Source organism: Callithrix jacchus, chromosome 16 (genome assembly GCF_049354715.1).
Source record: "Callithrix jacchus isolate 240 chromosome 16, calJac240_pri, whole genome shotgun sequence".
Lineage (NCBI taxonomy): Eukaryota > Metazoa > Chordata > Mammalia > Primates > Cebidae > Callithrix > Callithrix jacchus.
This window is the reverse complement of record NC_133517.1, coordinates 53,303,732-53,316,637: the sequence shown is the minus strand read 5'-3', so window position 1 is coordinate 53,316,637 and position 12,906 is coordinate 53,303,732. Positions and strand designations below refer to the sequence as shown.

At 61.3% G+C, this 12,906-nt stretch overlaps 2 protein-coding genes across 5 annotated transcripts; both read right to left on the bottom strand.

The window, feature by feature from the left end:
- Positions 1-36: 36 nt before the first annotated feature.
- Positions 37-883, bottom strand: LOC103788591 (uncharacterized). Its single transcript, XM_078352474.1, is given in 5 exon segments — positions 37-309; positions 359-570; positions 573-599; positions 602-698; positions 875-883. Coding segments are annotated over 5 exon segments (603 nt in total). The 3' UTR covers positions 37-51.
- DGAT1 (diacylglycerol O-acyltransferase 1) lies at positions 641-11,641 on the bottom strand. 4 transcript variants are annotated; one of them, XM_002759168.6, is made up of 17 exons: positions 11,229-11,641; positions 6,250-6,337; positions 4,033-4,073; positions 3,840-3,925; positions 3,704-3,756; positions 3,466-3,571; positions 3,266-3,367; positions 3,100-3,174; positions 2,919-3,022; positions 2,788-2,826; positions 2,676-2,717; positions 2,559-2,603; positions 2,363-2,475; positions 2,212-2,277; positions 2,043-2,130; positions 1,875-1,937; positions 641-1,758 (listed from the first exon to the last, which is right to left on the bottom strand). In XM_002759168.6, the coding sequence occupies exons 1-17, from the start codon at positions 11,435-11,437 to the stop codon at positions 1,603-1,605; spliced, it is 1,476 nt and encodes a 491-aa protein (XP_002759214.1). In that variant the 5' UTR covers positions 11,438-11,641; the 3' UTR covers positions 641-1,602. The 4 variants fall into 4 exon arrangements, with proteins under 4 accessions (XP_002759214.1, XP_078209048.1, XP_008981257.1 ...); XM_078352922.1 differs by lacking the exon at positions 11,229-11,641 and adding an exon at positions 6,619-6,729; XM_008983009.5 differs by having other exon boundaries at positions 2,559-2,717.
- Between the last annotated feature and the right edge of the window lie 1,265 nt (positions 11,642-12,906).

The window sequence follows — 12,906 nt, the reverse complement described above, 5'->3', positions numbered from 1 at the left end:
AGCACCCTATGCACACCCAACTCTGCAGGACCAGCATTCACTTGTAGCTCTTTATTGAGGGACCACAGTTGGGCACCCAAGGACTACAAGGAACCCCCTTCCCAAGGTGTCTGCACTCAGGAATGAGGACACAGGGTGGGCACACCGTCTTCTATCAGAGCCTGAACCCTCCTATGTAGGCATGGGCAATGGGAGCCTGTCCCATGGCCTCAGGGTTTCCCACTCGTCCTGGTGGAGGAAGGGAAGGTGGTCTCCCAGGTGGCCTGGGGTGGGCAATGGAACGGGTTTTGCCTCCTGGGCAAGGCCTTCTCAGCCTCTGTTCCATTCTTTATCTGGCAGCAACAGCTTGTCTTCAGGCTCCATTGACCAAGGGGTGGGGAGTATGCAGCATGAGGGAGTCAGGACCCCACACCCGTCCCCCAGGCAAGAGCTCACCCACTATTGCCTCCGGCACAGGACCCACCAGCCCCTACTGGGGTAGAGGGAGCACACCACCAAGGTAGCCCACCCTCCCCACAAGGCCATCACAGTCCAATGGGTTGCTGATGAGACCCAGGGTTCAGCCCTGGGACCGGTACAGGGCCTAAAACACCTGCCTGTTGGGCCACAGCTGCAGGTCTGAGAGAACCAGGGACTGGTGTAGTTTTGAGATCTTTAATCAGGTAGTCACCCCAGCAAGGTAAGACAGCAGCAGGACCCTGGGGTTACCCCTGATATCTCTGCAATCAGGAAGGCTGCAAGGCTGCACTGTTACACTGCCCAGCCTGGTGCCAGGAGTGCAGAGGGCAAGGAAGGCCTGGGGACCAGGGGTGGCCCTGCCCCAAGGTGAATGACCATGGACACAGCCGTTGTGCACCACAGCCTCTCAGCTCACCAGACACATGCCAGAAAGGCCCTAGGGACTGCCCATCCCTGGGCCACCCTGGCTGGGGCCCACTTCCAACAAGCCCAGGGCCACCTCTTCCCAAGCGGAGGTTGAGCATGGTGGATCCAAGTTGGCCAGGCAGGCTCATCCTGCAGCCAGGGCCAGGGTGCGATTCCCCCATATCCAGCAGAGGTAGTGCCAGGACAGGAGGCCTGAGCTGAGCTTTTCTAAGGGGGAGTGCAGGGAAGGGAGACGTCTGCCTGACCTTGCACTCCCCCTACCGGCCAGGCCCACCCTGCTGCAGTGGAGCTGCCTCTCCCAGCAAGTCCTGGGGCCCTGAGGCCCACACAGGCACACAAGGTAGCTTGGAGAACAACAGACCTCCTGGCCCCTGGAGTAGCTGTCCATGTGGCCCTGGCACTTGCGCCTGTGGGTATGGCCATACCTCCCACCGGTCCTCAGGCTCCTAGCAGGCTGAAGAGGTGACTGGACAGCACTTTATTGACACCATCAGACCCCGGGGGCAGGGTCAGCAAGGCTCCCAGCTGGCTCCAGCCTGCTGTCGCCATCCCTGAGGGGTGCAGGACAGAGCCCCATAGGGGCAGAGAGGTCTCCCTGGGGCAGGAGGAGGGTACTGTGCAGCCAGGCCTGTCCCTAGCACTCGAGGCCCAGGAAGAGAGGCTGGCTCTGGCCGCAGGTGTGAGGTGGCAGTGAGAAGCCAGGCGCGTGGGTGCAGCTCAGGCCCCTACTGCTGGGGCCTCATAGTTGAGCACGTAGTAGTCATGGACGTACATGAGCACGACTATTGGCTGTCCAATGATGAGTGTCACCCACACAGCCGCATTGCCATAGTTGCCCTGGAAAAAGCGGCCCACGAACCAGGCCAGTGGGACCTGGGAAAGGTGGGCCCAAGTCAGTCAGTCATAGAGTTGGGGGCTCCAAGGGATCAGCCCAGGGGTTCAGGCAGGGGTAAGTGAGCAAGTCAGGAGGCCACATGGGGGTCACTCACCTGAGCCATCATGCCTGTGAATGCCCAAAGGCGGAACATTCGCAGAGGGATGCTCACCAGGTACTGGAGAGGAGGAAGAGGGGACATCAGGGAATGGGGTGTCAGCCATCCCTGTTCTTGGCACACCCCTGCCCAGGGATGAGGCAGGATGTCCCAGAGAGCACTGACCTCGTGGAAGAAGGCTGAGGCCAGGAACACCCCTGTCTTGGCCATCCACCTGTTGCTGCCCCTTCGAAGCATGGGCTTGTAGAAATGTCTGCAGAGGAGGGGACAGGGAAAGGGGCTCAGGTTCACAGCCATGTTCGACATCCCCCCCACAGGCACACACACTACCCACCTGAGGCACCACTTGTGTACAGGGATGTTCCAATTCTGCCAGAAGTAGGTGACAGACTCGGAATTCCTGGGGCCAAGAGCAGATTTGGGGGGGGGGTCAGAGCACACCATGGTCCATCCCAGGACCCCAGGAGCATCCCAGGGCCACTCACCACCAATCCCGGTAGAACTCCCGGTCTCCAAACTGCATGAGCTCAGCCACAGCATTCATGGAGGAGTGGAAGAGCCAGTAGAAGAAAACCAGCCAGATAAGGTGGTTGGGGACCTGGCGGGAAAGTGGGGATGGGCACCAAGTTGTAGAACCTTTCAGTACATGCTACCGACCCCTCCTGTCCTGCCCGCACTCACCGCCAGCTTCAGGAGGCGTTCGATGATGCGTGAATAGTCCATGTCCTGCAGAAACAAGCCCTTCAGCCAGCTGTTCTCCCCAGCCACCCCAGCCACAGGAGCACCTGAGCCACTCACCTTGAAGGGCTTCATGGAGTTCTGGATGGTAGGGACCATCCACTGCAAAGGAGGGCACCATGTCAGCTCCCAGCTGTGCCAGCTGTATCCAACCCTGCCACACCCCACTTACCTGCTGGATCAGCCCCACCTGGAGCTGGGTGAAAAACAGCTGGGGGAGGAACCAGAGAGCAGCCAGCTGAGGCCCTGGCCAGCCAGGAGGCCCCCCAACCTCCAATGGCACCCCTCAGCCCCCAACCTCACCATCTCAAGGAGCCGTCGCAGCAGAAAGCGCTTCCGGATTCGGGGAGAGCGGGGATAGTTGAGCTCGTAACACAAGGTGGGGGCGAAGAGGAAGTAGTAGAGATCTGGAATGGGAATGGAGGGCTGGCACCAGCACAGGCCTGGCCTGGCCCCCACACCTCAGCCCCCCGGAGGTCCTCACCACAGTAGGTCAGGTTGTCTGGGTAGCTCACAGTGTGCAGGGCAGTAGCGCTGCTGGCCTTCTTCCCTGCAGAGGCTAGAAGCACAGCAAAGTGGGAGGGAAGTGGTGGGGTCCTGCTGCCACCCAGCCCCCTAGCAGGCAGCCCCAACCCCCAGCAGCCCCTCACCAGTCTTGGCCCTGGCCCTGCGGCACCACAAGTTGACATCTCGGTAGGAAAAGAGCTTGAGGAAGAGGATGGTGTGCACCATCAGCGCCAGCAGGGAGCCCACTGCAGGAGAGACGGGCTCAGGCCTCCACAGGGCCACAGCCAGAGGCTGTGCCTGTGGCTCGCACAAGACAGCTGAGCAGGATAGGGTGGGAGCACACCTGGAGTGATGGACTCGACCAGCAAGGCCACAGCCGCTGGGAAGCACAGAATGGTGGCCAGGTTGGTCGCATGTAGCAGCAGCCCCACCTGCTCCGTCAGGACACCCTGGAGTGAGGAACAGAGTAGTCAGCCAGGGCTCCCACTGCCTGGGGGAGGGCTGCCAAGCCTGGGGAGCAGCTCCTCCCAAGAACTCACACAGCAAGGTGAGCGCACACGGAGGTGAGGGGCAGTGCTTACCACCGCCAGGCGCTTCTCAATCTGGAACCCGGCCACAGCGAAGACATTGGCCACTGTGGATAGAAGCACCAAGGGGCAGTTTCAGGGCCATGCCAGCCTGATCCCCACCCAAGGCCCTCCTCAGAGCCTAGCTCACCAATAACCAGGCATGGGGCAGGCCAGCTGTAGGGATCCTTCAGGAACAGAGATACCACCTGGATGGGGTCCACCAGGATGCCATACCTGGGGGTGGAGTGGTGAGGACCTGAGTGGGTGGCAGGTGGGGCCATGGGGTGGCCCCTGGGCAGTCCATGGGTGGGGCAGGAGCAAGACCTGGCAAAGGCACTTACTTGATGAGGTTCTCCAGAAATAACCGGGCATTGCTCAAGATCTGAGAGGGATGGACAGGAGGGTGCAGCCCCTTTAGTCCAGGCCACAGGGCACTCACCCCAGCTCCTCCCAACACCTCTGGGCATGTCCCAGCCTGAGCTCAGGGCAGAGCCTCAGGCTTGCAGACCCAGCCCTATCTGATCTCCATCCCCAAGCTCCGAGACTCGGCACCCACCTCAGCCAACACCAGTTCTGGGCAAGGGGAAGTCCCTCCCTGTCCCCACCACTCCAGAGGGGCCCATCCAGGCACTGGCCAGACACCTGGGTCTTCTGTAGCAGCAAAACCTGCTGCTGAGCTGATCACATCCCTCCTGCTGAGCCGAGCCAGTGAGGGACCCAAGGGCTCCCACGGCCAACCACAGAGACAGCCCCAAAACCCAGGCCTGCCCAAAGGGGAGCCCCAAGGAACCAGTCCCTACTGGTGGCCCAGGCTGAAGAGGGGGAGTTGCCTCTACTCTCCTGTAGAAGCAGTGCCTAGCTGTGTGGCAAGGGGGGCTGGGCCTAGACTGCTTCCCAGGGCTTATGCCCTGTCTGCCTCTTCTGCTTCCTGCAGCCCTCCAAGCCCTGGACACTTGGCTCCAAGCAGCTTTCCCAGGACTAAGCCCCCATGGAAAAAGGCACCTGGGTCTAGCCTGGAGCTGGGTGCTTGACCTCCCTCTGCAAGGCCAGGAACCTCTTCCTCCATCTTACAAGCACTACCAACACCTCCATGAGCTAGGCCCCAATGCCACAGACCTGGTTGACCACCCAGAGCTCAGGCTTCATGCAAGGGTGTGAACTGGTATTGGGGAAAAGGAACACTGTCAAGGGAACACGAGGGTCTCTCCCTGCCTGGTCAGGGAAGGCTTCATGAAAGAGAAGACTGGTTCTGGGACACAAGGGCCACTGCCCTGCCTCCTGCAGCTGGAGGGCTGACATACAAGCCTTCTGCAGGGACACATGTGGCCCACACTGTCACCCGCCTCTCCTGAGGGCTGACAGAAGGCAGGAGCCAGGGCTAAGTGCCTGCTGGCCAATATGAGGTACCCACTTCGAGGCCCAGGCCACAGAGATAATGTAACAGGCAGCCCAGAGAAAAATGCACTCCCGGGGCTCAGGGCCATGGGGGAGCCAGAAGCAGGGAAAAGGCTTCAGGGCTGGGCCTGAAGCAAATGACCAAGCAGGCCCAAAGAGTTGGGGAGAACACAACTCTGGAACAAGGCCCAGCCTGAATGGGCTGCGTCTCCTGAGTGCTGGGCTGGCACTGGGCCCACTGTCCTCCTGCCTGGCCAGCTTCTCAGCCACCAGGCCTCATGAGCCTCCACAATTTGTCATCCTCAGGGAACCTGCCAGGACCATGGCAGTAGGGGATGTGGATGTGCGTGGAGCTCCTTCCATGTTGGTAGCCACAGGAGCTGCACCCAAGAGCAGAGACAGCCTGGGCAAGGGTCAAAGGCCTCGAGCCACATCAGCCCTGAGTGGTGGAGGCCAGGCCAAGACAGCCCTTGCCCTCAACCTGCCCTGCGGGCTGTCCCTTTGAGCCCTGGACTCCAAATGCTTCTGGGGTGGGGCAGCCCCACCCCATGAAGTGCCAGTGGGAACCAGGCCCAGGGGCAGGCCTTGGATATGGCACAGGGCCTATCTAATCACCTTCCTAGGGGGCTCCTGGGACCCACAGCTAAGGAAAGGGGCCAGGAGGACTGCAGAGTGGTGTCCAGGCCTGCAGGGGCTCCATACTAACCAAGGCCATGTGGCACAGCACAGGAAACTCTTCTCACATCCCCTGCCAGAGAGGCCTCATGTCCACAGAGCCCAAAGTCCACTGTCCCACCAGCCCAGGGCAAGCCCCCTCTCCATCCTGCTCTCCATGGAGGCCCTGCACCCCTCAGGCCCAGCTCACAACACACAGGCTCCAGCCCAGGCACTCCCCACACCCACACCACATCTGCAGGGCTTTCCTGGGTCCAATGGGGAGCAGCAAGTATGTGGTGCACAGACACCCAAGTGGCCACAGCAGGGGCAGCCACTACCACTTCCTCTCCCCAACAACCCAGTGCTGGCGGCCACATGAAGATGCAGCCTGCTCCATACACTCCAGCCTACAGGGGCGCTAGTCCCCACACCCTGGGTGGCAGAGCCTGTTCCCAGGTAAAGGCCAGCCTGGCCCTAACCTGCTCCCAACACCATGTCCCACTCACCAGCATCACCACACACCAGTTCAGGATGCCACGGTAGTTGCTGAAGCCACTGTCAGAGCTGAACAAAGAATCCTGCAGGCGATGGCACCTGATGGGGCACGACACAAGCACCCCCTTAGCAGATACCAGCAGGGCAGGGCCACCCCCACAGGATCCATGCCCCCACCCCAGCCTCCTTGTCTGCCCACAGGCCCCACTCCCTATTTACAACCAGGAGGAGAAGCCAGGCAGAGCCACACTGTGGCCACGAGACCTACAGTGGGCAAAGCTCTCAGGACCCCTGGAGACTGCACCTCTAGGGTGTAGCCTCAGGCTTGCAGACCCAGCCCTGTCTGATCTCCATCCCAAGCTCCAAGATTCTGCACCCACCTCAGCCAACACCAATGCTGGGCAAGAGGAAGTCCAGGGAGCAGGAAGGCACATCAGAGTCAGGAGAAGTTCGCCCAGCTGGCCCTGCCTCTGGCCACTGCCATGCACTCTGGCTGTGGACTAGCACTGGGGCCACAAGCAGAGTCCAACCTGGAGATGGACCCGGGGCAACACCCAGCACTGCAGGGACCAAGTGGTGAGGTCGGTTCCCCCACATCCCAGCACCCGGAACTAAGGGGTTCCTACTCAAAGGGGCAGCAGGCTCAAACTGGCAAAGGCAGGCCAAGTGCCAGCCACACACCAGGCTGACACGCACTTTCCTGAAGGCAGGGAGCCAGGCCTCATGTGCCGGTGTCGTCTGCACTTGTTAGTGCTGTGTTCCAGCCCAGGCTGAGAGAGCTGAAAGGACCCCACCCAGGGCTAAGTGCCTGCTGGCTAGCCAGGAGGCTTCCGACGGAGGCAGGTGCCCACCCATGATCTCCCAACCAGCGTTGGAGGGGCACAGGCAGACCCTGCCTGATCCTCCACGTACTGCACAGGTGGAAGAGGGCACCCAGCCCAACACAGGGACTGCCATGAAGCTGGGACAAGGATAGCAGGAGCCTGGCCAGGCCCCACTTGTCCTAGGAAGAAGTGCTGGCTCATACACACCAGCTGCAGCCCCACCTCATCCCCCGGCTGCCGTGCCACCAGGAAGCCACATGCAGCAATTGAGCAAGTCCTCAGTTTTGTAAGAGGAGAGGCCAGAGCCTCCTTTTCCCTCCCACGCACACACATCTGCCCCTCAGAGCCCCTAGGCAGGGAGAGTGGGCCTGAAGCGATGGCAGGAGCCCTGTGATGCAGATGCCCTCAGGGTGCCCAAGGCAAGCTGGCTATGGTTGGGGTTGGCAGTCAGACGGCCCTGCCCAGGAGGCAAGGGGCCAGGGAGGCCAAGGGGCAATGCCAACAAGCCCAACCTTTGCCCTCCAAGACCAAGGTTGGTGCAGCACCTGCCCCATTTACACCTACACAGTTCCTGGACAAGCCTACACTAGCCCCAGAGACCCTCACACAGGGAAGATAATCACACTCTTCCCTCTGCCCATCTAGGCTGAAGCGCCAGGACAGGCAGCTCTACCCCAGCCCCAGACCCTGCCTCTCCCAGCTCCAGCCTGAGCATCCTGCCTCACCCATCAGGTCCATCTTGGGCCATGAAGTAAGGCTGTGGTTTCCAACTGAGCCTCCCTCCTCCCCAAGTTGGCAGCTGCCTTCCCAACTGACCATTACCCTCAGTTTATCTCCCCAGCCCACTCCACTCACTGCCTGCCCCTGACCAGGAGGCTGGGTGTGCACGCCACCAGAGCTCCAACCCCATAACAAGAGCAGGGGCACAAGGCCCAACTGCCCAACAGCTTCTCTGGAGGAGTCTGTTGGACTGGGCCTCCCCACTGTCCCCTCTTCCCCAAGTTCAAGCTCATTTGTTTTCAGCAGAACGATCCCAAGCCTCATGGCTGGCCTTGTATCATAACCTGCCAACCACAGCTGTTTCACAACAGTGTGACCCCTGCCCACTCTGAGCCATGAGGATACCATGCTGGCTTTACCCATGCCCATCTCCAAGATGAAAGCTGGAGTCGGGAAAGGGTGGTGCTTCCCAAAGCTCACTCCAGACAATCTTATACAAGCTTTCTCAGGGGCCCCTAAGGCTTCCAAGGCCTACCTCAACCCAGCCACGCCCTCACCTCAGGTCCTCCACAGGCCTCCTGACCAGCCCCACCCCCAGGAAACACTCCCACTGCACTGCTCCTACCTCTCACAGATCCCCATGAGGAGGAAGCCCCAGTCCACCAGTGCCTACACAGCTGCAGACTTGCCAGTGCAGCCAGGATCAAGTGGGCTAGAGAGCATGATGCAGGGAGCGGCATGGGGAGGCGGGATCTGTCCCTGTGCCCAGAGCACCTTTGTCATCCTCTCACCTACTGGAGGGCCTGCCCAAGCCTCTGTACATTCCAGCTGTCCCTATACCCACTTCCCAGGCCAAGAAGACATGGAGCAGCCCACCCTCCCACCCTGCAGCCCCCAGGCCCACCCAGCCAACAGGATCCTCTCAGTCTCAGCAAAACTGAGACCTTGGCACACGCCCACTTGCTGCCCTGTCTCCAGGTTCAAAATGTGCCCAAAGACACAGGTCCCAGTGATTCCCATACTTGGGCCCCACAGACTGCAGCTCCAGGGCAAAGCAGAATGGGGAGTGGGCAGGGTCCAGCTCTGCTCCCAGCTGCCACCTCCTCCACACTGGCCTCTGGGCTGGGCCTGGTGTTCAAGATCGTTGGAGCAGGCTAACTGTACCTCACAGACCCTGCTGGAGAGAGTAAGGGAGAGTCAGAGAAGATACCTCAGACTCTGTGAACAGAGGGCTGATGGGAGTGTGCAAAAAGCCTGGCAGGAGTGAGCCACAGGCAGGGCAGAAAGGGGTGCCCTCTCCTGCCTGCCTCACAGCCTCACCTTGCCACAGGGCTAGAAGAAAAGAGCTCATACCCAGAGCCCAGCCCAAGGTGAGCAGGAAGTGCCAGTGAGGGGAGGAGGCCCAGAGCTCTAGGAGTAACGAGGAAGCGGGAAACGAAAGGCTGGGCTGGGCCAAGAGTGGCAGCAATCGGGAGGGAGGGGTGGCTGTAAGGCTGACAAGCGAGTGCACTAGAAGCCAAGTCCCAGGAGGGCAGGCAGAGCAAGGCCTGACCTAGACAGCAGGGAGAAAGTGTCCACAGCCAGTGGTCCGAGTCCTGCTGCATCCCCACGTCTGAGGGACAAGCATATGTGGCCTGCAAGTCCTGGAGGCCCAGGAGCAGATGGACTTGTGGGCTCAGCCTCCAGCCCCAGGAAAGCCCAGCTCTGCCTTCTACTGGCCCTCTTCCCAAAGAGACCTAACCTCACTGTCAGGGACAGGGACTCCCCAGGCCTCTCCCACAAGCTCCGCACCCATCCCACACCAGCAGAAGTATAGGAAAGGCTCAATGGTTTGAAAAGCAGGAAGGTGACTGCTCTCCCCTGCCTACCCCAGGGTGGCAGCTTGGCCCAAAGGTGGCATACCCCCATCTCACACTAAAAAAATCCCAATTCCTGGCCGGGTGCAGTGGCTCACACCTGTAATCCCAGCACTTTGGGAGGCCGAGGCAAGTGGATCACCTGAGGTCAGGAGCTCTCTGTCCCTACACTGGCCAACAGGGTAAAACCCCATCTCTACTAAAAATACAAAAATTAGCTGGGCGTGGTGGCAGGTACCTGTAATTCCAGCTATTTGGGAGGCTGAGGCAGGAGAATCTCCTGAACCCAGGAGGTGGAGGTTGCAGTGAGCCAAGATTGTGCCACTGCACTCCAGCCTGGGCAACAAGAACGAAACGCATCTCAAAGAAAAAAAAAATCTCAATTCCCATGCCCTCCAGAGATCATGGCCAGCCTCCCTCAGCAGCACCCCAGACCCACAGCAGGCAAGCACCCCTCTCAGGAGGGCCGCCCGCCTCCCCATGGCACCTTCATGGCCTCCGTGCCCGACCTTTGTCCACACTGCTCCGTGCCTGCCTCTTATGGAGGCTATCTTATCTCCCAGATGAACTGAGCACCCTGAGGGCCACAATGGTGACTGCCCTCCCCCAGCTGCCTCTCCATGGGGGCCAGTGAAGAAAAGCTCCATTCTTATTCATTGAGAGAGCAAATCCTTGCCAACTAAATGTCCAAAATCTGCCCACTTCCACCTTAATAACCTCTAGGCCATCAGCTGCTCTCTAAAACAAAACCCCTGAGGGCCCCTGGGCCAGCGTAAAGGCCATAAGAGGGGGATGGAGGGTGGCAAAGGGATTGCTCAAGGCCAGCTTGGAGGAGGAAGCCAATGTCCAGGCTGGCCAAGTCCTTCCCATCAGCCATGGTTCCCTCCCTCCATCCAGCTGAGCAGGGCACCCACCTGTAGGTGTGTCCACCACCCCGTACCCCACCTCCCTCCTGAAGGATGGAAGTCCCAACACAGAACCCAACTCTCTGTCCCTACAGCAAACGCTGGTTCTGGCAACATGAGCAGGGATGAATGGGGCACGCAGCCACTCTCAGGAGGATCTGCAAGGACAAGCACGTCTCTTACACTGCCCCTTCCCCGGGGCAGCTGCTCATTCTCCTGTCCTCAGGCAGGCCTGGGCTTCAGCTGGCCCCCTCCCTGGCAGGCCAGCCCTCTTCTGGGAGCCTTTCCCACCTGCAAGGCACCGCTCAGAGCACCAAGACGGAACCCATCACCACAAACTGCCCGATCCCATCTGACTCCTTCCAGAGAAGGGAACACTGTCCAGGGCTGGGACACACGGGGTCTCACCAGCCCGCCCCTCAAAAAGCGCTTAGGAGCCCCTGAGGATGCACAGGCACGAGAGGGTCTGAAAGCGGGACACCTGGCAGTGCCCCTGTGCCAGGCCAAGGAGGCCAGCTCCACGAGCCCCTGCCCCGTGACCTTGGCAGGCGACCCTCCCCACAAGGTCCATGGGGCACACCGATCCCCGCTTTGCACAGGGCCCAGGTTCTCGGACTCGGAGCTCGCACCGCGGCAACCCCGGAAACTCGCGGAGCCCCGGGTCGGAAATCAGGCGCTCCACTACCTCAGCTCCCAGTGGCCGCTGCCCACGCCGGCGTCTCCGTCCTTGTTGAGGGCCAGGGCTGGCGCGTCCCCCGCGGCTCCCACGTCGGGGCCCGCAGCGGCATCCTGCACCTCCTCTTCCGCCGCCGCAGGCCCGCCGCCCCCGTGGCTCGAGGGCCGCGACCCTGTCCTCCGACGCCGGGAACCGCCCGCGCCGCCGCGGTCGCCCATGGCCTCACCCAGTACCCGGCCGCGGCTACGCTGAGGCCCGCCGGGTTCACACCGCGCGACGCCCGCGGCCCCACCTCCGGACACTTGGGCAACAGCCGCCGCCGGCGCCCCCTGCCGGCCGCCGTAGCCCGCGTGCCCGCCCCACCGGCGCGTTCGGCCCGTCGCCTTAAGGACCGTGGCCGCGTCGCTCCGGAGCCGCTAACTAACGGGCGGCCGCCTCTCACGTCCATTTGTAGTCCGCGGCCGACCTGAGGCGGGGCCTGGAGAGGCTGGCGGGGCGCAAAGCACCCTGGGAGTCATGGTCTTCGCGGGCATGCCGGCGCAGAGCATCCTGGGAGTCGTAGTCGCCGCGGGCTCGCCGGCGCAGAGCACCCTGGGAGTCGTAGTCGCCGCGGGCGCACTAGCGCAGAGCACTCTGGGAGCCGTGGTCGCTCTCACGGACGGGGTTGCAGGCGGCGAGTACGGAGCGGGAACGGACCTAGCATCGCCCCCGCGTGGTGCCAGGGTCTTGTCCAGCTCCACCGAGCGGGATGTTCCGCCGAGGGCTGCTCTGGGCCCCGGCTTCCTGGCCGCTGTGCGCCCGCCCCTTGTCCCACTTGTGTACACATGGGATCTCGTCAGCCTCAGCCCGACGAGCCGCTCGGGGCAGTCATTTAGGAAGCGCCTCGTGCGCTACGGTCCAGCTGCCCGGGCCAGTGTCCGCGGCAGCTCGCGTCGCCCTCCACCCAGCGCGTTGGTTTCCGCGCGTGCAGCTTACGGTAACGTCCCCGGCGCGCTTGTGCTCCACGAGCCCTCTAGTTACCCCAGCAGGATCCTGCTTTTCTTCGCCTTAGCGGGCCATCAGACAAGGGCCAGGTCAAAAGACCAAGCTGGAGAAATGCACCAGGCCCCGCATCACCGGGACGCCTGCCCTCCACGCGACTCCCAGGTTCTCCACCTCCCCGCCGTCAGAGCCCTGCTAGGGTAGGGCGAGGGCGCAGGCCCCTTGGTGTCGTCTCCCCGGCCCACCCACTCCCTCCACAGGAAACTCCACATCCCTCAACTCTCAGGGCGTCCAGATTTCCAACCCGGGCCAGCCTCTCCAGGATGTCAGGAGCCTGGGGCGCTGGATCGCTAGGATTCAGAGACTTCTGTGCATTTGCACAGCCTGTGCAACCGCCCTGCTGTCTTTCGTTATTTTTTTCTAAAGACAGGGTCTCGCTATTCTGCCCAGGCTGATCTGGATCTCCTGGCCTCATGCGATCCTCCCACCTCAGACTCTGAAGGTACTGGGATTACAGGTTATGAGCCAACCATCTTGTATGTTAAATGAAGCAACTAATCAACTGTAACAGCCACAGGTGCGGCCCACCTTGGCCTGGCATGCATAGGCACAGGGCATAGAGTGAGAACATCGTGGATCTCAGGGTACCAGAGTTCACTAGAAACCTAGAAACACCTCCATTCCTCTGGGGTGAGCAGGGACAAGA